This window comes from Lathamus discolor, chromosome 10, assembly GCF_037157495.1.
Source record: "Lathamus discolor isolate bLatDis1 chromosome 10, bLatDis1.hap1, whole genome shotgun sequence".
Taxonomy (NCBI): Eukaryota; Metazoa; Chordata; class Aves; order Psittaciformes; family Psittacidae; genus Lathamus; species Lathamus discolor.
Window position 1 is genome coordinate 16,072,919 of NC_088893.1, and position 23,707 is coordinate 16,096,625.

A 23,707-nucleotide genomic window follows, 5' to 3' on the forward strand; every position below is an offset into this window, starting at 1 on the left:
CCTCTTTGTCATACAGACAAATAGTGCACGTTAATTCTTTGATTTAATCCTTCTTAATAAGCTTGTTCCTCCAGGGATTAATTATTTTAGTTTCTGTACTGAATCTTGCACTTTGTTGACATCTTGTACTGGGAGCCTGGATCGGAGTGCAGTATAAAATGGAAAGCTCATCTCTCATTAGTTTTGCGTGCTCTCATTTGGATAACTGCTTTTCAGGTTCATTCCTCCAATTCAGGGCAGGAAGGAAGGTTAAAATAAGCCTGGCTATAGGACATGGAAAGGAAAACAAGCCCAGGCTATAGCAAGTTTGGTATTTTGTTTCCCTTCACCCTTATAGGCATACAGTTGAAGTCAAACTTACATTTAGCAGGGAAGGACCCTACCTCATTTCCACATCATGCATAAAAGCGTTGGTCACCCCTGGACATGTGTCCCTATTTAGAGCTGTTGCATGGAGCCATGTGAAGTAGGTGTGGGATGCTCTATTCCAGGTGGGAATTTTTACCTCCTGGGGGTCTTGCTCTCACTGACGCCAGAAACTGCAGACCAGGAGGACCTGGTTCTGATAAGGTGCATGTCTTTCTGGGATGGTGATTTTAGGGTGAGCATCCTGAGCCCGCTCACTGTGTGGCTGCATGGACACTGGGGCTGCTGTGTGAGAAGGGATGGTAGAGCACAGAGGAAGAGGGAGAGGTAGGAATGGCCCAGGCCATTGCAGCTCATGCACCCCTCTGGAACATGAAATGTTGCTGCTGTGACATCTTCCGAAGGGAAGATTCGAGATTTCTATAACATAATTTTAAATGAATTTAAATGTTAAGTTTCAACTCAGATGAATGTAATATATAAAACTTTTTCTCCAGTTTGTGGTCTGGATCCTTTTATGTTGTTTACCCTAGCAGAGACCTATACTCCATTCCTACCCATTAATGAATCTGATCCAGCTCTGCTGAATTCAGGATGAAGACTGGTTTTGGGAATCATTGCAGCAATGCTTTGGTGAGAGTTTTTGGCCTGTGTTATGTAGAAGGTCAGACTAAACTGCTTTAATATTTATGATTCCATTTATGAATCCCGACCTTGAGATTTATGAATGTGACACCCGTTGACTTCAGTGGGTGGTGGTTTGTGCCTTAAGCAAATGTATTTTTTGTAAAGAAACTTGTGTAGCAACTCTCCCATTTTGTGAGTTTGAGCTGAAGAGCTTTCCAGTCAGACTGGTTTTGTTTTCTTGCAGAATGTCAGTTCAGTTTTATTGCTGAGGGTAGGACTCAACTATGCATTTTGTCAAAGGGACCTCAGAACTGCTTTACTTCAAATGGTTCCTTGTGTTAAATTGGGAAAGTTAATGCTTTTGGATCTTGCTGGTAGCAAATTCAAGGACTTGATATTCGTGCTTTTCCTCCCTGAAAGATTAAAATTGAGAAACTCTGTTGCAGGGAACAGCAATTGCTATTCCCTGCTTGCAACAACAGCAATCAAGTTTACAATCCCCTGAGTCTGCAAGATCTGCTGCATTTATCATTTTCATTCTTAACAGCTATTTAATAACTCACCTCTTTCCCACTTGGAATTATACATACCTGTGGGCATCAAGCCTGGAGACTTTCCAAAATGTTCTTGCTTAAGCATTATTTTAGCTAAAAGAACTGTTTAAAGAGCTACAGAATTCTAATAGCTGCTGCAGCTGAACTCTTTGGAAACGAGGTTCCTTATGGTGGTGGTGGAGGCATCTGAAAGGTGAAAGCCAACCTGTATCACACTCTGAATTTGCCTGCTCCAGAGTCTCCATTATACTTTTTGCAGGCTGTACCTTGTATTTGCTGCAGATACTCATTTTGCAGGAAGCCGTTCTTTTGTGTATTACCTAAACCTTTGAAAATGAGGTTTACCTCTTGTGGTCTACCTGGATTCAGAGAGGAGCGGCTGCTGGGACAGGACAGGTTGTAGGGAGCAGAGGCAAGAGATTGATCATGGTCCTGGTCTCCTGCACGGCTGCTGGCCCCAGGCAGGCACCGAGTGACAGAGGCGAGACTCTGGGAATATCGTTTGAAGGCAGAGAAGTTGGAAGCAGTGTTTTTAGCATTGTCCACTGGTAAAAGCCCAGGCGCTGCGGCCAGGACGCTTGTCTTGAAATCTGCTGGCATTGCTTTGTGAAAGCACTTTAATTGTGTCTGTTTTCTCGCTGGTTCAGTGAGAACGAGACACAGTCTGTCTGACTATTGTGTCTTTCAAAACCACAGAAAAACCTTTTGAGCTTCTAAAATGAGTTATACCCTACAAGATTTGGGCCCAGATTCTCATCTGCTATAAACTAAGGCAGTTCTTTTAGCTTCAGGTTATACTGGTTGCAGATTTGTCCCGCTGCTATTATTAATCACACCTGCAATTGTGTAGTGACTAAGCTGGGCTCCAGGGACAAAACTTTATTTTTGGTAGCAGAGGAAGCGTACAGATGCATGAATGGATGGATGGATGGATACCCATCCTCCCTTGAGCTACAAGGACTGTGCAGAAGCAGCCCATCATGAAAGCACTCATCATACAAACAGCTCTTGGATGGTGCTTTTCATTAGTGGATCTCAAAGTACATTAAAAATGTGACCTTATCCCCATTCTGCAGAGGAGAAATAGGGGCCCTAAGTAACACACAGCTTTCATAAGGCTACCCAGCAGGCTCTGCCCCTCTGTCAGTCTGTCTTATAGACAGACTGATTCCTGTCTTTGTGCATAATTATTTCCCTCCATATCTTTTTGAGGCTATGTGAAAATAAATCATCTTAATTGCAAACTGACTTTAAGAAAAGCTGAAAAATACTCCTTTAGATTAATGGTAATTAAAATCTATATGCTCAGTTAAAAACTTTCTCCCCTTCCGCATCCAATGTGGGACTGAATAAATCAGTGTAGCTCTAGGGCAGCAGCATAGAGCACAGTAAGTGGCAGCATGTTTCAAACGTTTGCTACTATTCCTTCAATACCTCCATTCACTGTGAAGACAGATGAATTTGCAGCACTGCACAATTCTCCCTCTGCAATGCTTCAGTAGTTTGAGGTATGTTCTCAAAGAATCAAATGCAAATTTGACATAAGAAGCTTTCTTTTTGCATTGTTATCTATGTGAATGAAGCTGAATGGAAATAAAACGCGTCTGTTCCTGAAGAAATGTACTGTGTGATTGGGAATGAATTGTAGAACTGGAGATGTTGAGAGATCCTGTATGGGCAGGGATGAGTTTGGAAGGTCTTTCTTATGTCCATAGTTCTGCTGCAGACTTCCCGGGTGTTCTTACTCCAGCCATCAGAGCTCCTGGTGCATCAGGCCCATTCTAATGTAATTGAACTAATAGTATTTCCGTACTTGACTTTAGCGCTGGGAGGACACATCTGTTGTTGTTTGGGAAAAGCATGTTCCTGTGGTTCTAGGACCTAGGGAAGGATCATAAATAAAAATAACGTGGAATTTGCTTTCAGCTGCTCTGCAATGCTAGTGCCAGTTTTGTTCAAACATAATAGCAGTTGTGTATTTATGGTAGAGGCCAATTGATACAAAAATAGAATAAGACCTTGTCCAATAAGCTGTCCTGCAAATATAAATATTTTCTCTTTCAAGTCATCTACAGAGTATTTATTGGCATCCATACAGTGAAATGCAAATTCTGTGCTTCTCTGTGAACTGACTGTTGGGAGGATCCCATATTGCAAATTCCCCTTTGGAGACTTCACTGACATTGCAGGGAGTGCAGGCTCCTAACCCAGGCACTGAGGTTAAGAATCAGATAGTTTGAACTTCCCTTTGATCTCACAAAAATCACCTGAAATTCAGGGCTGTGTTTAGGATTTGTTTATGCACAGGTATGTCGTGCGGCTGGTTGCCTTTTTCAGAATCCAATAGGAAAATAGAGCTCTCTCTATAGAAATAGGGTTTCTGAGAGTTTCTGAAACACTCCGGTTTTGTAGGTTACTAATTTCATTAAGCAGACACGTGGATTTTTTGTTTTATATATTAATTTCAGGTTTGTTCACATGTAATTTTAGCTTCCTGTCTGCATCACGTGCTTGGAGCTTGAGAAGTAAACCTGCCTTTTTATGGCAACGAGAAACTTTGTAAAGCTGTACTAATGAGGAAGAACATGAACATTAATTAAACTTGTGGTTACAGAATGGGCTGAGGCTCTGGAGTCCTGCAGCAGCAGCTAGATGGGTTACTTCATTACAGCCTAGAACAGGGAGCTGTGATGTGAATGGGAATGAGGAGACAATTAAGTCGCTCACCAACTGCAGAGCCAGTGAGACATGTAATTAGCCACAGGAGCTAATGCTCTAAAACTTGGAGTTTTCTGTAGATCTAAATATGCCAGACAGGTTTCCTGTCAAATTAGACTTCTAAAGAATGTCTTTAGAAGTGCGGGAAGGGTTGAGGATGTTGAAAAGACTGGAGAAGAGACCGGCTTTTCACTGGGCTCTGTGCTGGAGAGGAGCTCTCCATCCTGGTGGGAGGATTAGTGGAATTACCTTGGGCTGAAAGCCCATGTGGCCACTGCCATCGCAAGTATATGTAGATCCTGTAGTCTTCAGGTATCTCCGGTATCCCCAAGAGAGATCAGTGGAGCTTTAAACCTCAGCGTGTGTATTGCAATGGACTCATTTGTAGCTTATCAATGTAATTCTTGTCTTAATTAGACAGGACAGTCATTCCCTGCCTTCCTTGTGAGTTTTTCCAGTGTTGCTTTCACTTCTAAATAACAGCATTGCTAACCTTAGCGGTGGTTTTGATTCTCTGAACTGCAGTTTCCTTTTGATTAAATGTCTTCTGCTCGAGTCTTTAATGCATATTAATGAGTGCTAAGCAGTGCTTGACTTGAGTAATTTGCAGCTGGGATCTAAAAGCCCTTGGAAGCAACGCCTGGGGATGTCCCGCTTAGGGAAATAGCGGGATATTACAGGGTCTTTGCTGCAGTTCGGTGCATTCCAAAGGCAAACAATTTTTCAATTAATTTATATTTTTATTAGTCACAAGACACGGTCGCTGCCGCCATCATTATTTAGCATTATTCCCATATTTGCTTTAGTTTCTAGTTAAAAGTCCCAGAAGAGGAGGGGAAGAGGTAAAAGGTCAGCGTTTTTTCCAGACTGGAAGTCCTTTCCATGGAGATGCCCCATCCCACACCCAGTTCTGCATCACACAGCCCATGTGTGGCTGCAGGGCGTAGTGCAGCGGGAGCACTGCTAATCCCAAACTCCTGCAAGTGCAGCAGTCCCAGATGGGTAACGAGCAGTATAGGACAGAAAAATGCTGTTGATGGATGCTGCTTTTAAGCTCTCAGTTTATGAAAGTAACTACAGTTCTTCTGTTCAGAACTTGGGGAAAGTGGTAATAGAAGGGCTTAATTCTGCTCTCACATCCCCTGGAGTGAATGGCCAGACAATGGCCCACGAGCTTTCTGAAGTCATAGAATCCCGGACTGGTTTGGGTTGGTAGGGACCTTAAAGCTCGTCTGATTTCAACCCGCTGCCACGGGCAGGGACACCTTCTACTAGGCCAGGTTTCTCCAAGTCCCATCCAGCCTGGCCCTGACCACTTCCACAATTTCCTTGGGTGACCTGTACCGATTTGTCACCACCCTCATAGTGAGCTTCTCAGTGGCTTCTTGAGGCTGTTCTGAGTGGGATGAGGACAAATGCATTAGGAAATTCATCTTGAGCTTTTCATGTTCCAAGCTCTTGGCAAAAAGATAACAAATCGGTCCTTGTAATTATCCTGCAAGACTGTTGTTCTGCTGGCTCAGAGGTGGAGGAATGGAAGTAGAGAGGTTAAATGTCTTGCTGAAAGCAGCAAGGAAATGTGTGGTGGAGACATTGAGGAGCCCCACATATTTCTTAATGAATCATTTATAACTGTGTGTATATTATTAGGCAGATGGCTTGAACCATGGATTGCTGTAGGAACTCTGTCTTGCCATTGAAATAATTTTCTTCTTAAAGTCTTAAACAGCCATTTTTTCTTTTCTTATTTCATAAGAATATTGTTGGCTAAATCAAGGACTATGTAGGATAGACAATATATAAAAACATATAATCCTTTTACAGTTCAAACACAAATTAACTCTTTCTTAATAATTCTCTCCAAAAATAATTGACATGTTTCTCAGACTAAGGGAAAAGAGAAATTCCAGTGTGGTCCAAGATTAGAATGAGAAAAGAAGTCATGTTTGAAGGTTAAATTCCTTCCTTTCTACACTCCAATGGAATTAGGGAGGATACTGCCATGGAAATGTGCAGCATGGTGTTGTGTCTATATGAGAAGCAGTGTGTGAAATAGGAGCACCTGATGGATGGCCTGCTATTTAGCAGTATTCAGTGCCACATGAATCCCCCTGCATGCAAAAGGGCCAGCACCAGGCACAGTATCTGCAGGGAACATCAGCGTTCGACCGCGGGTTTTGTGTCTTGGGAGCCAGCATCTCTATTGTTTAGTCTTACAGCCTGTCCCAGGCTGTCGTCTTCATGATCTCAGCGAGGGGTCTTCACTCTGACCCAGATGTTTGCTTTTCCAAAAGGCCACCATGCCCTGGAAGCTAAAGTTCACCTATAAAAGTTGCTCTTCTGTCTAATCAGCTCAAGAGCTGATTGTAGAAGTTGCCTATCTGTAAACCTGAGGAGGAGATCCAGATTCCTCCAAACTCCCATCAGTGCTCTCTGCTGCATACAATGTACAGCAGTGTCTTCCCCAGGATCCTGAAGTATGGTTTGCATTTTAAACTAAGATCTGGCATTGTCTTCATACTTAACACTAGGTTTATAGATCCAGGAATACATCTGAGCATGTGCACAACCATGGAGCTCCCTTGCAACGAGCAAAATCCCATTTTTTCCTTCCTGACAGTCAAGCTCTCTGTGTATTTCTCCTGGGTCTACGCATGGTGTGTGGATTACAGTCTGTGCAGCTGAGCATGCAAATGCTTGTTCCTTCTTGATCTTTAGTTGTGCATTTCTTATAAAAAGGCTTTAAAATGTCTGGATATAATATTTAAGATCCAGAAGAAGTGTGTGTACATACAATTAAACTATGCATTAGTAGGAGAATAACATCAATTCTGAATTTTTCATGTATTCCTGTTTACAGTAAAAGATCAGTTGCTGTCTCTGGGTTCAGGACTTATTTTATTGCTTGTCTTAGCTTCCTTGAGCTGCTGAGCCTGTCTCACCTCTTTTGTGTCTGATGTGGAATCTAAATTAGATAAGAAGAAACAGGACAGGATTCAAATTCAGTTTCCTATATACAGGCAGAATGGCATCGGTTTAAATTGCTTCGATGTAATTTTGCTTCTTTAATCCTTCCCTTTCAATCTGTTTTTGTGTACATTATATATATGAAATCTGGGACTGGAAATCTTGCCTAATGTAAGTTAAGACATGACAAATGAACCTGACATTTTTCCAAGGAGGGAACCAAAGAACATACTGTATTTATAGCAGTAGGAATATAGTTTGCTGCTTGTAGAAGAAAAAATATGTGTTGTATGAGAACTTTAGTGCTAGGTTATGATAAGAGTGTTTAGCTGATGCTTGTTTCAAGCGAAGATACTGGGTTCAAAGGTGTCAAACTGGTTCTCCTGGAAGCTTGAGGTAGGGCTTCACCCAACAGAGGACTTAGGCTCCCAGAAGCTCAGGTAGCAAGGTGATGTGTGTCAATGTCCAGATACTCTTCTGTGCCCAGTTTGAAAGGCTGGTGACTCCGGGATAACCAGTGGGCGGAATGGGAAACGAGCAGGATGAAGGAGCTTCTGAAGGTTGGTTCTGGGGCTTCTCTCAATAGTAATCTGAGCTATTTCTCTCACATGAAGAGTAAGACTTTCTGTTTACAAGCGAAGAGTTCATTAGTCTAAGTTCTCAAACACAGATGTGCAAACATATGCAGAAAAATTGATGCAGGCCAAGCATCTCTGCAAGCCAGCTACTGGCTTCTGTGACCTTCTGCAGTGGGGCAGGACTGCAAGAGGAGGCAAAAGCCATGGCCCAGGTGCCCGAGACGTTCCACCTGCATGAAGATGCTGAAAAGATGTTTTCTTTTGGAAGTTTTCAGTCTTTATGAGGGCTTCCCCTGAACACAGTGGGAGTTGCTGAGGTGCTTTCCTTCAGGGTTCTTTGTAGAAGTGCAGATTTCTCTTTTTTTCCATGCCAGGGTACCTGTTCTGGTCTGAATAAGTCTTTATTTCATAGCAATGCACTACTGATACCTTTCCTGAACTAGTTGTGGCTAATTCTTGAAAGGGTATTTTGTAAAGCTGAACCCTTTGTGTCAAGGGGGAAATAGTCACAAAGTTCAGTTGCCTGCATGGAAGACTTGGTACTTTTCTGTCTTGCTTCTGAACAGAAGGGCTGTGTTTTTTGGCTGTTGAACTGCACATCAGGACCAGCTTATGGTGCTGAACTGATCTTTTATTTAGCAGAGAGAGTAAACACTGGATCACCCTGGGCCTGACGGACAGCTAAGGTTGTAGTAACTTTCATTGTAGCTTTTTACTAATGGGGCAGGTCCTTAGACCTGCACTTCACTCCTGTGGTTTGAGGAGAAGTCTTTTTGGTTCAGGGTTGTACCTTTTGTCCTTTCTTGTCAAGTTGGGGAGATGATGCTTGGTTTTGCCGTAATAAAGGATTCACCTGGTTTCCTCTCTGCATCCTAATTGCTCTCGAGAGAGCACTAAAGTGTGCTTAAGCATATTGCAACTGTTTACTCACAACGTCTGCTGTACGTGCAGTAATGCGAAATGGTCGATCTCTGCCCTGTCGCTGCAGGCTGGCATGATCCGCACAGACAAGGACGAGTTCTTCATTGAACCTCTGGAGAAGGGGGCCCGGGAAGAGGAGGAGGGAGGAGGCCGGACGCACGTGGTCTATCGCAGAGCAGCTGCCAAGAAGCAGCTTCCTATTGAGAATGTGGATACCCTGTATGAAGGTAAGGCAGAGATGTTCATGCCAGCTGATGTATAGAGTGTAGCTGAAGGCACGTGGCCAACGTGATCTGCTGTCTTTGGCTTTTTATCCTTGAAAATGGAAATGTGTTCTTCTCCCACTGTAAAAGAAAAGGTAGGCAAGTTGAACACTTTACCTGTGCTAAGCAAGCACTGCAGCAGCCAAAACCATCTCCCGGATGGTGGAAGCGTCCTGTGTCCCACTGAGTCCCCGGGTCAGAGCAGAACAAGGGGATGGTGGATGAGGTGCTTCTGCCTACTAGGGACCAGTTGGAAAGACCGTGTTGGAACGCTGTGGCAAGGATACCAAAGCTGATGTGGTACCCAGGCTTCTCATTGACAGTGTCTTCACTGGGCCAGATTTAATCCCAGCAGGAAAATAATGGTATCTTCAGATACGGACACAAACTTTCTTGCTTTATTTATGTGTTTCCAAGTGTGGAATTTAATGTTCTTGGCCTTTTGGCTGAGATCAAGTGTAGTGTAGCGTAGTTCTAAGTATGTGATAGACAGCGATGGAGTAACTGGAGCTAAACATAAACACCTGTTCTATGTAGCATTTTCTATTCCTGTGGTAACTGCTTGGATGTTGCACCTTGTTTTCTGAATAAACAAGGGATGCAAATCTGCTAAGTGGATGTTTTGACAGCCGGTGTTAACACTGAGATTAACTGGGTCATTTGAGTGGAAACAGTAAAATAGCTCCGTTTTTGTTCCAACTGTGTCTACCAAGCTGCAGAGTTATTTGCCACTCATACCCTAGTATTAATCTTCTTTCGGTATAATACTTTTTCAAGTACAATGCAGCGTGTTAGATTGTCCGGTCAAAAGAGGTGATCCTGCCCCTCTACTCTGCTCTTGTGAGACCTCACCTGGAGCATTGTGTGCAGTTCTGGTGTCCTCGACATAAAAAGGACATGGAACTGTTGGAACAAGTCCAGAGGAGGCCATGAGGATGATCAGGGACTGGAGCACCTCCCGTATGAAGACAGGCTGAGGAAGTTGGGGCTGTTCATCCTGGAGAAGAGAAGGCTGCGTGGAGACCTCATAGCAGCCTTCCAGTACCTGAAGGGGGCCTATAGGGATGCTGGGGAGGGACTCTTCATCAGGGACTGTAGTGACAGGACAAGGGGTAACGGGTTAAAACTGAAACAGGGGAAGTTTAGATTGGATCTAAGGAGGAAATTCTTTCCTGTTAGGGTGGTGAGACACTGAATTCTTTCCTGTTAGGGTGGTGAGGCACTGGAATGGGTTGCCCAGGGGGGTTGTGAGTGCTCCATCACTGGCGGTGTTCAAGGCCAGGTTGGATGAAGCCTTGTGTGGGATGGTTTAGTGTGAGGTGTCCCTGCCCATGTCAGGGGGTTGGAACTAGATGATCTTGAGGTCCTTTCCAACCCTAACTATTCTATGATTCTGTGATCCCCATCCCTCTACTATGCTACCTTAATCATTTTCAAAAGACAATGAGTGTGGTGCCTGTTGTAAAAATTCTACTCTTGCACACAGTAATCCCCAGAAACTGCTTGAAGGAACAGTCACAGAGATGAGCCACTGAAATTAGGGCCAAGTGAACCATATACATTTCTCAATGTGAAGTTGAAATGGGGAGAGAGAAGGCGGCAAGCAAGAGCATTCACCTATTTTTTCCCCACTTTGGCCATCAAAACGACCCATGAATTTTGTGGCTGACACAGTGCTCTGTTGGGCTCTCCTGGTTGCCTTCTACTCGTTATGGAGCAGAGCTGGGGGATGCAGGAGTCTGAGCACCAGAATCCCAGGTTCATAGGATGGAAGCTGCTCTGTTACTAGATGTTTATAAAATTATTGCAGTGTTGGAAAATATCAGCCAGTCACTGTGTTTCCTCTTAAACAAAAGAGACTTGATTTTATTCACACCTTATGGCAGTATTTTTGTTTTGGGATGGTAAATATTCCTCAGGAGTAGGAGTCTGGTACACAGAAAAAGCATAAACTGTGCACCAGCTCCAGTTACTGGCATGTGGTACCTGCTGGGGGAAGGCTCTGACAGCAGGAGCTGAAAACACCTCTGAAATGCAGAACTGTGCTGCATGGCTTCTCGTGGAGCTGCTCAGGGGCTGCCCACCGTGACTGGCAGCAAAGCTACACGCTGTGTGTGATGCCACCAGACTTCTGCATCTGTCACCTCGCTGGCGGGCTGAACCTTGCAGGCTCTGGTACAAAGGCACAAGATAATAATAGCCAGCAGCCAGTACTGTGGGATTAAAGAGCAAAAGCCAGGCTGAACTCATGCAGGTCAGGCTGAGAGGTAGCACTGACCAGGTCTGGAGCAGCAGGTGTTGGTGGTAGGGAGGAATAGTTGTGATTTTTCATATTTCAGATTTAAAAATAGGGAAGAAATGCTGAGAGGAGCAATATTCCCCTCCACCCGCCCTCTTTCGATTTGTGAAATTGATTAAAGATTAGTTTTTATTTTGCAAGAAACCCCACTGTACTATACAGGCTTTTCCCTCCATGAAATTCTCTTTGCCTTTAACCAGAAACGTGAACATCCACTTCAAAACTGGTCTGTTCTCCTCTATCTTTTATTAAACCTGGCTTCCCACCTCTGCTCTGCTCGAGGCAATAGGCATGGAAAGGACACGCTTTCAAAAACTGTAATTTTATTTCCCAGTTTGTCTTTTTTCAGGAATGCATCTAGTTTTGGTTAACAAACGTCAAAATATTTAGCGACTGGGCGTTAAGCACGCTGTGCTGCTGTTTCCATAGTGCCCTACATTAATCAATGGGCTTATTTGGGAAATACTTAGTAGGGCCCTTTCAGCATACTGTATCCATTAAAAAAAATGAGGTTAACCAAGAGCACTCCCCCTCTTCCACCATCCCTGGAGACATCTGCATTGTTGCCAAGTCCCATAAATTTACATGTGATGAATTGTAACACTTGCTCTATTTTTAAAGGTCCAGCCTCCAGGAATCTTATGAATATGTGATGATGATTTTTTTTTTATTCCTAGGTGAGCTTCTGTCTCTTTTAACTGTTGATAAGAACTTTGCAGTTTCTGACTGTGTAAATATTTTAAAGTAGCAACACAAAGTATATAGTGTTCCGTAATTTTTAAGACGGCATCTTTCGAAGTCCCATGATATGTTAATTTAATCCCATGATTTGGGAGGGGATTGTGAGTCATAATTTTTGAATGTTTGGGTTTGGATAGATAGATACAAATTCCTTATAACTATTCCTATCTCTGGCTCTCTTCTCACGAGGAACAGGACAAACTGTTCTCTCTCCAGTGAAGCAGGAGGTGAAGGAATTGAAAGCTCCATGAACTTGGAGTCGGGTGGGTCAGTCGTCATTTCAAGGACTTGGGGTTTGCACAGGGGTTGCACTGGACCTTGCATGGCACAAGGGCATTGGGATTTACTCCCACCATCAGCTGGTCCGTTGGGATTCTGCTGTTAGGGAAATCTCTCCAGGTTCTCCCGTGCTCCTTGTGGAACTGGGTCTGTGGAGCAGAAGATCCCAGCTGGGCGCAGGGGACCCTCCTTGTTCTGACTTTAATTATTCTAGTAAGGAACATATATGGGGACATAGTCTCCTAAATGCTGTTCTTCTGGATGGTGGTTTGTTGGAGGTCTCAGTGCCCTGAGTCAGTGTGCGTGCCCCCATGTCTGCTCAGGCAGAGAGCTGCAGGACAGTGGGAGAGAGGCCCCTGCAGCTGATCTTCCCCAAAAGACAACTATTAAGATCCATTGACCGGTTGTGAGTGTAGATTCATGCATAAAGGGGGAAAAAATGCATTTTCCCAACTGTGGAAGTAACTTCTAGGTTGTGCTGACAGGTACAGTGAGGTGGGTCTGACAGCAGGGTTTTTCTAGCATTTTCTATATGATACAACCTGGCCTAGTGGAAGGTGTCCCTGCCTGTGCCAGAGGGTTGGAACTAGATGAGCTTTAAGGCCCTTTCCAACCCAAACCATTCTATGATTCAATGACTCTATTATCTATCATTTATGCTATAGTAAGGGAAATTGCGATTTTATGCCATCTGTTTAAAAAGTATGAACAAACAAACCAAACAACCTCCTAAACCCCGGGGAGCTCAAGGTATGCATCTTCCTTTATGAAGGCTCTGCTGACGTGCTGGGTTTTAAGAAGTGGAATGTGCTGGGGAAGGACGGACGTGAATCAGGTTTGATTTCAGACCCTGCCAGGTTTGCTTCTGCGTTTACATAAATGCTATCAGATCTTGGGAAAAGTAAGCACTTGTTTTGGCAGTGTGAATCATTGTGTTTTGACTGGTGTAGGATTATCTGGTGTTTGCGAGAATCACAGGGTAAAGGGTGTAATATTTCTGCTTGTTTTTCCCCTCTCAAACAGTACTATTTGTTAATATACTGGAAAAATGTAAGCAACATATTTTAGGCAACTAATAATCTGCAGCAGAGTAGTGCTGTGAAAGTCTGTGCGAGCTCACTGCAGATTAGGCTTAATTGTGTTGGAAAGAAATATTTTCATGTAGTGGTTAATGTATTGTAGGTATGGTAGGAATAAACCCTATTTTTTCTGGCAACTGCTTTTACTACTTGCACGCATATTATAATTTATCTGCCTCTAGATAAAAATAAGCAACATGTCGAAAATATTTGAATATTTCCAGTTGAATTCCTTCTTACGAAGATGAGAAATGTTGCTTGACAGCAGTAAAACTTCCTACATGAGAGAGCTAGAATTAAACAGGCAAGTTAGAGGAGGTTGTTTTTTCTTGAAACTGCTGGGTTTTTGCTTAAATGTTCTTTAGATGTTAAGTGAAGAGATGGCAAGTATTTAATTAATGGGTATGATGAGGTCTGGAAAACCAGCTCGATTTTTGCCTCTAAAGACAATCTGATTATCAGGCTTGTAAGCTTTAATGTCACATTTCCCCAGCTCAATTACGGTGTCTGTTATGTTGATCAACTGAAAGGAAATGATTATACTAAAACTTCCTTAAGGTTTGCCTTCTCCCTCAAAATCATTGTCTAAATACGCTGCTCGGAGTTTTATTGTGTTGCTTGAGTGATGAGAAACAGAAACTCAGCTTTAGTTGACAGTTTTATTTACTGCACAGATGAAAGATGACCTTAGCCCAGAACAGTTTATTACTGAGGCAGACAGCAAGGTAACTCCAAATGTGCTTAAATCAGGCAAACAGTTGTTTCTTTAACTGCTAATTAAATCCCTTGGAATGGCCAAACCCAGTTTGAAGCAAGTCCCATCATGAATGTGCTCTGGGCAGATAGGATGGACAGACTCACAGGCTCCCAGCCTCTGCTGAAGGCTCATGACCCTTTCCCACAGCAATACCTGGGTTTGCTCTTGATCAGACTTTCAGAGGGTGGTGACTTGATGCTGGAAGATGTGATCGTTTTGTATGACCCCATGATGTACTTCTTGGGGCAAAACCCATCATCTTTATGTTGTGTTTGGATTTTGTTTGTTTGTTTTAGTTTTATTACTGTCTCCTTTCTTTATGTGGAGGGTGGGTAACATTCCCCCAGCCATAAACACTACCAAAAAGTCAGGTGAAAGGACAGAAACAAGTTGCTGTTTCTAGTCCATAGAGGCAAACAGCTCCTTTCTGACCCAAAACCTCATCAGAGCAGGACTGCTCCTCAGTCTTGCTACTGATACCTCCTGCCCCTCCATGATGCAGAAGGACGAAAGCCTTTCCTCCTCCTCACACTGACGGGGTGTTTGGGAGCCCTGAGGGGTTGGGTGTCAATTCAGCAGGAGAGAAATCCATGTTAATTGAAGCTGAAACAACCAAACACCAGAAGCTGTTGGAAAAGATGAAAATACAATAAAGTTGTAACAACTCAGTTGCTAGAGCTTTGCAGGTTTTAGAGATGATATTTCAAAGGAAGACTTCTCCATCATAGTCCATCAAGCTGTCAATGCCATTGATTTACTAATGTATTTAAATTACTTTTTAGAAACCAACATGCATCTGGTGTATATTTTTCTGGACTGCCTGAAATGACACTCAGGTTGGCTGAGGGCTGGCTGCTTGCCATCCTAATTTACAGAAACTTTCCTGGTTACCTTTGCAGGGGAACAGTTCCTTCAGGAAACTGAAGTTTCTCCCAAATTCAATCAATATTTCCTCTCAGCATGTACTCCTGCTGATTAATTAATGTTCCCTTATTTTGCAGTCAGTAAGGCAGTGATGACAATATTTTTTGTCTCCTTCCTACATCATCTGTGCATGATAAATACATCTGTCTTTCTCTCCTGGCTCGGGTGTTCTCCGTATTTCACATTGCAGATTCGTGGGGCTTTTCTGGGAAGAGAAAGACTGAGATTTCAGTTGCGAATCAACTTCTGAATAAGAAGCAAGGTTATGCACTCCTGACAAAACAAGTCTCCAGGGGGTGGCATTAGGCCATGGGATGTCACCCTGCCCAACCAGAGGCACAGCTGATGAAGCAGTTCTGTGCTAGCACAGGCAAATAAGACCCTTGAAGCAATCTGAATATGAAACTTTAAGATAAATCTAAAGGTTTCGATTTTATAACAGTGCAATAAATCATCTGGGATGATTAGGTGAAAGCTAATGAACACTGCTCTTAGATGTGCTTGGTGTAAAATACAAAGGAATAGTCTCTTTTTTCCAGAGTTTCTGTAATTTTCAACCACAGGACCTCCCCAGTGGCTGGCCTTAGCTGGGCCATGGGATGGTAGCAGGTAGAAAATCAACCTTTGCAGTGCTTCTGGGACATAGAGTTTTCTTTTGCCTGGAAATAAAATTATGAGATTAATTGAACTTTTTTTTGGTTAATATTAGTAGTTTTGCCGTGTTTTTATCGGAGGGGAAGTGCTCGTGTGACTGAAGACACATGGTGATGCACGTGTGATCAGGACCACAGTAAAGCTGTGTGGGCTACTTTTACAGTGGGCTTTTTTGACTCTTGGAAAATATATTCCATCTTCAAAGGATTATTGCTTTTAATTAAACATTTCCTTTTCCAGAATCTAAAAATCGCTTTCAGAAGGAATTGAACATTCGTTAAATACTTTCTCATTATTATTTCTTCATGATATCAAATCTGTAGCCACTGCAGTCTTGTTCTGTTTCACCAGTAACATAAATCCTCTTATAGTAAGTAAAAATTGGTGGGGTGATGTGGAGTCATAACTGTAATAAACTGTAACTGAACATGGAATATAGGAACATAATAATAATGTGTTGAGAAGCTCAGTTTCTGTATTTATCCTCTTGTTTCTCATTAGGTAGTTTGAGACCTATATAGATTTCAAGGAAACACCTCAGTGCATGCTTAACTTTGAGCAGGTTCTTAAAGCAAATTGATTTCAGTGGGACTCAGCTCTGTACCTTAGGCTAAATGCTTTGTATTCTGAATGGGGGAACTGGGCTCTTGGGTTGGTGATGAGGAAGTTACTGGAGCAAGTTACTTTCATTCAGCTATGAATGAATTAAAGAGAAACAACTTAATTATTGGTGCTTATTTAAATATCACTGATTTGCTTGTATCATTAGCTAATGTAAAAAGAGAATTAATTTCATTCTTAATTGTTGAGTTCGTTTCAGCTTCTCCACTGCATTCAAACACTATGATGAGGCTCTCCTAAGTGAGTGTAGTGAACAGTTTCCAGCTGGAGCTGAGTATTACCTAACACTGCTAACTACAACAAAACAATAATAAATCTGATACTGGTCTATAAAGCAACAGTTCCCAGTTCTCATACACATAGTCCTGCAAAACTTCTGTGCCAAGCTCTGATGAAAGCATAGGGGATGTGCTCATTTTATCTTTCACATTCTTCTCTCAATTAATTCAGCACTAGGGGTGTGTGAAACTAAGCTCGATGAATCACTTGTTTGTTTATGTTTGCATTTAGTTAACACTTGTGTGTTTACAGATACATTTAGGGAGACAACAGATTTCATGGAGGTTCATTTTAATTCTTCTTTATAATATCCATTGATCTCACAGTCCTTAATGAACTTAGTCACTCGGTCTCCCGGGAGGAAAGAGAGAACAAAATATTTGCCTTTTGGACCAGAGCAACATAAAGCTTGTTTTTACTGAAAGCTGATCCTGTTTCTTGCTGGTAATAGCCCAGTGTCAGAGTAGAGTTCATTGGAGCACAGGTCATGAGTCCAGCCTTGCCTTCAGAGCCCGTGCAAGTGTTTGCATGCAGGAGTGCGCGCAGCCACCCACAGGCATGTGAGGAGTTTCTGCTGATGAAAATGTATGTGCACACCCACATGGTTTCTGCAGTTCCACATTTGCTGGTGAGTTTTTCCACAAAGTGTCATCCGATTGGGGTTTGTTTATTTACAAGCTGTGTTCATGTTGTCCAACCTGCTGAGAAAGACAGAGGATGGCGATGAGCCAGCGGGTTCTGATGTCTCTGCCAGGCACAAAGAGGGAGAAACTTGTTCACAGAAAGACCTTAATATTCTGTCCTGACAAACTGAAAGTGTTCTGCAACCCGCATCTCCATTTAGGAAATGGATTCTGAAACTGAGAATTCAGAAATATGGGTAGCATGTAGTGTTTGCTGTTTTGTACCACGGGATTCAGGCTCTGTGTTTAATAACAATACGCAAAATAGCATCTGGTATGCGTCACCGAAAGAAGCTTTAGTAGAAAATGTCGATGAAGGTTTTCTGTTTAAAATGTTTTCTGAGGAAAAGCAGCATAAATTTTGTCTGCTGTCCATGATAATGATGATACAGTGGTTTGGTCAGGCTGAAAGCTCCAGGCATCATCAAATGAAAGCAATAGGCAAGCCCAGCATTGCAAGGGAGATGGATATCCTTCAAACATGTAAATTTCTGTCATTTCTTACAACAGAAGAGCCACATGTGAGGCCTTGTGAAGTGGTCCAGGGCTTAAAAATGTATTCCAGCTGGTTCTGACTATTCTCAGCTGTGTGAAATCTGCTCCTTGGTGCCTGGCCAGTGGAGCAATGCTGTGTGCTGCTGGTATCTTGGTGCTTGCAGAAGGGGCACTCTAAGGGTCACTGCATTTATAGCAGTGCAAGACCCAGCTGGAGAGTGGGAAGCGATGGCTTGGTCTTCCTCTTCACTAACTGAATTCATGGTGGCTGCTGTACGCCACACGTCCCTACCAGCAAATGCTGTGTTGCTTGTGAGCTCAATGCTGGCCAAAGGGAGAGTATTTAGTGTCTCAGAGCTGGTGCCACATAGGCAGTCAAGCTAATGCCGGAGCTAAAGGGCTGGGTTTTTTTAATCTGTGTATATGTAGGTGATGCATGATATAATGCATCTTATCTCTGCATCATGTACTGTTCCCTTTAAAAGTCCTTTCTACTGCCCAAAACCCATCTCCCAGTACAGCCACAGCTGCTTCTCCTGCCTCCATCCTTGTTGTAATCATAGGTCCCACATGGGTCTGTGAGATGCAGCAGTGCAGATAACTCCTGCTTGCAATTACTATCTGCTGGGTGAGCTGGCCAGAGGAAGGGGATACAGAGCACTTCACTTGCCTTTTGTAGAAGAGGTAAGAGGGGGATGCAGCTCTTTGGGCCTGACATTTCCCCCAGGATGAGCAGAGAAGCACATGCTTCTTTGATACTTACGCTTTAGCAAAGCATGTGTTACACTCTGTGGGAGGCTGGAGTACACCTGTAGTAAGCCGGTGGTTGGTATGAATTAGATGCCTGGTCTACAGAGCCTTGGTTTATAGCTAGAGCCTGTGTTGGGTAATAACTTTCTGTAGCTGTTTTGTAGCTCTTACTTATTTATTTGTGTTCTCTGCATTTTGAATTCCCTAAGCAATGCTTGGGGGTGCCTGGACTTTTTAGGTAAAAATAACTTTCAATTGAGAAGCAGCAGTGTTAACTTTCATTTCAGCTGGTGCAAGTCTCCTTTCCCCTGTGCTTTCCTGCAATTATAAAGCAAGAGGATCTTAGCCCAGGAAATAAGCAATAAGATTTCTGATTTCAGTTACTTTGAATCTGCACTTTGGTACAGAAATAGATTAATTTCCTCTTGAAAAATTGTGTTCTTCTGTAGAGCAGAAACACTGCTTTGAAACTGGAATAAAGCAGTAGCAGAAGCTGTGTTACTGGGTACTAGGAGTTCAAATTCTGTTTTTTCTAAGTGATCGTGTTAGGTATGATTTGTAATTATTTTTCAAAATACTTTGTCCTAATATTTGTGTGGCATAAAGCTTATGTGTGTGTTTGCTGGTAGTAGTTTGAATTTCATAGATTCACAAACTGGATTGGGTTGGATGGGACCCTAAAGCTGCCTCTGTAGGCCTTTGTCAAAAGCCCTTCTCCAGCTTTCTTGAGGGCCCCTTTAGGCACTGGAAGCTGCTCTAAGTGCTCCCCAGAGGCTTCTCCAGGCTGACCAACGCCATCTCTCTCAGCCTGTCTTCATAGGAGAGAACATCCATGCCCATGCAAAGGGTGAGATCTCTTGCAGACCAAGGCGTCCCTTTTACTTTGTCACGTTGCACGACTCTTGGAACCGCAGTGCTTGTTAATGGGTTAAATACCGTGTACTTTCTTTTCCATCATATTCTTTGATGAAAAGCTTGGTATGCATCTTTGCTCTTCCTTTTATCTAGGAGTTTTTGTGCAGTCGCTTACTTGTTCCAGCTCTCTGTGTGTGCTCGGACCATCTGGCACGGCTCGTCTGCCCGTCAATGTGTAGTGCTTTCAAGGGGAAAAATTATTAATCACAATCTGGATGGTGAGGGGGTTAGGGATTGGTTTGATTTCAACTCTAGAACTGACAGCTCTGCAGGTAGGTAGCTTTTCAGCAGAGGTTTCTCAGCAGCCCTTTGCAGTATTGCCTGATGGGTGTGTGAGGAAAAGTGGCCACAAATCCCCAAGGACCAAGCATCAGGGAGGAGCGGTCCTGGGCGGCTCAGCCTCTGCAGTCCCTTGCTGCTGTCGTACTGCAGGAGCCTGGTGGTGCTTTAGCACTGCTGAGCTTCAGTTGTCCTTGGAACATCATTCGTTTCCCTGGGCTTTGCTCCATTTTGCAGGCTTTGGCCAGTACAGACTGGCAATTTGAAGAGACATGGATTATTTTTGTTTGCTGGTAACACTAATATTTAAAAACGTTGCTTCAACACTTGTAGCTTTTTGAAGGTTGGAGTGATTATTTACAGAACCCTGGAGAAGGGCTCTTTTAACCAAAGGAGTTGCACGTAAGGCACGCTCAGTCCTAAAAGTGACTTGAAAGAAAAAGCCAAACAGTGGCTTCTATGAGTTGCCACCTGTAGGAATGTTTTAAACATATAATCTTGTCAGGTATCTGTGCACTTTGTGACCACCTCTGTTTGCCTGTCAAGATAATGTTCCTCTTGTACATATGGAGGAGTATTACAGTTGCTGAAGGTGCTTGCTGACTGTGAATGGGGAGAGACACTGAGTAATGTTTCGTGCTTGAAAGAGCTGCCTCCAAAATGCACATCCTTCCCAAAACCACCTCACGTGCTTAGCAGGGAAAGTTCACCTTGGTGGTGTAGGGAAGTTTTTTAACTTTTAAAGAAATATGAACCATTGTTTTGTTTTCTCTGATCTCCTTTTTATGAAGCATCTTCAGAATAACTTGGCAGTGTGGTTAAAGTGGGTTTTGAATGGGTTTTTGTATGTGGGAAGGGGTGATGTTTTGGAAGCATCGTTCTTCCGTAGGTCAGGAAACCCAGGTCACTTCATGAGCAAGCATGTGGCGTGACTGGTAGCAACAGTAACTAATCAGTGACATGAGAAATTGCTCTTGACTGATTATTACTATTTATGAAACCAACAGGCACTGAGGATTGCATCCTGTGAGCTGTGTTTTGTTGTTGCTGAGTGGGCAGCAATCGTGTTTGACTGATTGAGCTTCACTATAGTGTAATGTTCAGAGTTCATTCATCCTCCTGGGTTTCTTTCTTTCTAGGGTTTTCCTTTTTTAGAGAGGCACAGTTATATATAGTAATGAGCACATCAGTCGTGTGTGTCTCTTTCCCTGTAGAGCAGGGCAGAAGTTTGGTTCCCATTTTACAGAGATCTTTGTGTTTCAGTGCTCGTGTACACATTTATTCATGTCAAAACCAACCCCAGATATTTGGGGATATTTGAATATATGTTAAGTGGTTTTAAAGCAGTTTTTGTTTTCAATACATCAAGAATTGGATTCTGGGGGGACTGGGGAATCTGTTCTTTCAGGGATCCGAGTTTGACATGATGTATACTCTGAAGCCACAGATTAAATCTCGGTTCGATTCCTTGTTCACAGGCTCACTGGACATCCTTCCTGCCAGTTTTACTTAGCCTGTTCCCAGTCCCTCTTAACAAAGTGCTGACTAAAGAGCAGGCTGAAAATCATATATTTCAACTTCATATTCTACTTGCAAGCTGAAGTATTTCTTGCTTTGTTTTTCTGTAAGCAGAACCACTGGAGACTTGTTAAACTATGAAATGGTCAGAAAAAGGCAGCTCATAGGCTGTAGCTTAAGGGTATTACGTGTCTGAGGCAGCTCTAAAGTGCTGTTCAATCTCCAGTGTAAAATATAACAAAGGGGGGAAATCTGATTTTGAGTCACCATAGGATGACTTGAATATAATTTCTAAATTTCCAGGTATTTTTCTTGGATATCCCAATTACATGTGTGCAGAGAAGCGGATGGTATTGACATTTCCATAGCAACCCATTGCATCGTTTCAGATATTGACCTGCAGGTCATAAATTACTGAAGCAGAATATGTTTGGAAAACTGGGAGAATCTATCAGTCTGCTGCAAAATGCATGGGCAACAGCACAGATGTGCAACAAAATGCAGATGAGAAAACACAGGCTTGGGAGTAAAGTCTGGGCTGAAAGTTAAGTAGTTTTGTTAAAGACTCTGTTGTCAACGAGCAACATCAAATGGCAGCCCTGAGGGGTAGGTTGCTACCAGTTCTTGGCTATGGATCTGGTTCCTATTTGTGGCTGGATGTGTGATAGAGGTAGGATGATTGTAAAAATGTTGTAGAACTCCTATTGCACTTTTATTAGAGGTGCTAACAGACTTCTGGAGAGCCTCAGGTGACTGCTTTCGTTCTACTGTTGTAGGGACTGTTGGTGATGATGGTAGGATGTGGGTGGGAAGGGCGCACACCCTGAATTAGTTAAGCCTTAGATCCATGTGGAGGTGTTTACTGGTCCATAATAACTAATTGGCTGCTGTTCCATCTGGGACCTGTCTTATCAGACATTCTAAAGAGAATGAAATTGTATTCTGTGCTGCTGAAACCCTGGTGGAAAACACAGACAAAGGGCAGAGTGTTCCTTGCAAGGAAACTGGTAAGTCTGAGCTCTGAAGATTTGCGGCAGGTACGATTGATTTCACTAGCAGGATTTACAGTCCTTATGAGTCTTAGGTCAGACAACTGGAAAGCCTGATTGTCTCTGAAATGATGGCAGGGGCATTTCCAACAATCTCTGGAAGAAAGAATCCCTTAGCTACAAGGCCACATTTCTTCCTTAGGATTATTTCTTTTCCATTTTTTGAAGTTTTTAAATGAGAGCTCAGAGTCTTTGCAATGTGAGGTAGGGCTGTACTCCCACCAAATAAATTACAGCGTCTCTTTCAAAATCCCCATAGGCAATGCATGTTATGTGATAGCTAATTTGCACAGACCTGATACGAATGTGTTTTCTGGGAACTGCCTTTGTAATAATAAATTACTGGTTGGCAAGTGGATAGGGTTCAGCCAAGCCATGCACTTGATCCCGTTCACACTGATTGTAATGGAAAAGTTCCCAGTGAGTTTAGTGGGGGCAGCCCCTGTGCAAGGCTGTGGGAAACTGCGTGGCTGAATTTGCCTCAGTTGCAAAGCGTCTGTTCTGATTAATTTTGTACCTTAGGGGTTTCGTGATTTACTTTGAGATTTATTTGAGCACATTGGAACTAATCTGTAACTTGAAGATACAGTAGGAATTGAGCATTAAGAATATGACCTGTGTGTTCCTCATGATGGAGTGTTTCTACGGTTGTGTTGGGATGGATCCAGGTATTCCTAATGAAGCCATACCACACGGTTTTTCACTCTGACACCTCTTTCATGTCTGTCGAGAGACAGCAACATGTTTCATTGTTCATGAAAAATATCAGAGCCCCTTGGGAAATACTCTTTATAATTTTACTGTTTTTCCACTGTATTGCTTGCATGGATTGAATTCTTTTATGTGCTCTTTTACAGTTGCAACAGATGTGCTTTCACCCCTTAGCAACTCATAGCAATATCATACACATTCACACAATTTGCTCAGAATTCAGGCAAAGTCGTTTTCTGCCTTCAGCAGCTTGGCCACCACACCATGATTTTTTTTCCTCCCCACTTATACTTTGTCAATGCCCTTCCTCATGTCAAGAAACACATCATTAGTTTCAACCAGTTCAACCAATTTGTCGTTAATGAATCTCATAAGGAGCCTCCAGATCATAAGCGACCAAGTTATGTGTCTTGGGATTTCAGTGCAAGCTGCTCTTTTTTAATGAGCACAGACCTAGTCAGGTACACCTTCCTCCAGTGTCTGTTCCAGATGCATTCAGATCTGGGATGTGATTTTGTTAAGCTCTGTCAGTAATAATGGTGCCTCCATTCCTTCTGGTGCTTTCTGATTAAATAATTTTTTGAGTTTTCTTTGAACAGCCCTCTCTTGGAATGTGTGCTTCACGGTGCTTAATCGTATTATTCCATTCAAACTTTAGTTTTAATCCAATCTGAAGAGCA

The 23,707-nt window shown here is 42.8% G+C and overlaps 1 protein-coding gene across 1 annotated transcript in view; it reads left to right on the top strand.

The window, feature by feature from the left end:
- ADAMTS2 (ADAM metallopeptidase with thrombospondin type 1 motif 2) overlaps window positions 1-23,707 on the top strand; it is a 177,728-nt gene that overhangs the window by 57,794 nt on the left and 96,227 nt on the right. The window contains exon 3 of the mRNA XM_065690392.1: window positions 8,799-8,958. Coding sequence (XP_065546464.1) covers window positions 8,799-8,958 — 160 coding nt within the window. The remainder of the gene's footprint in view (window positions 1-8,798; window positions 8,959-23,707) is intronic.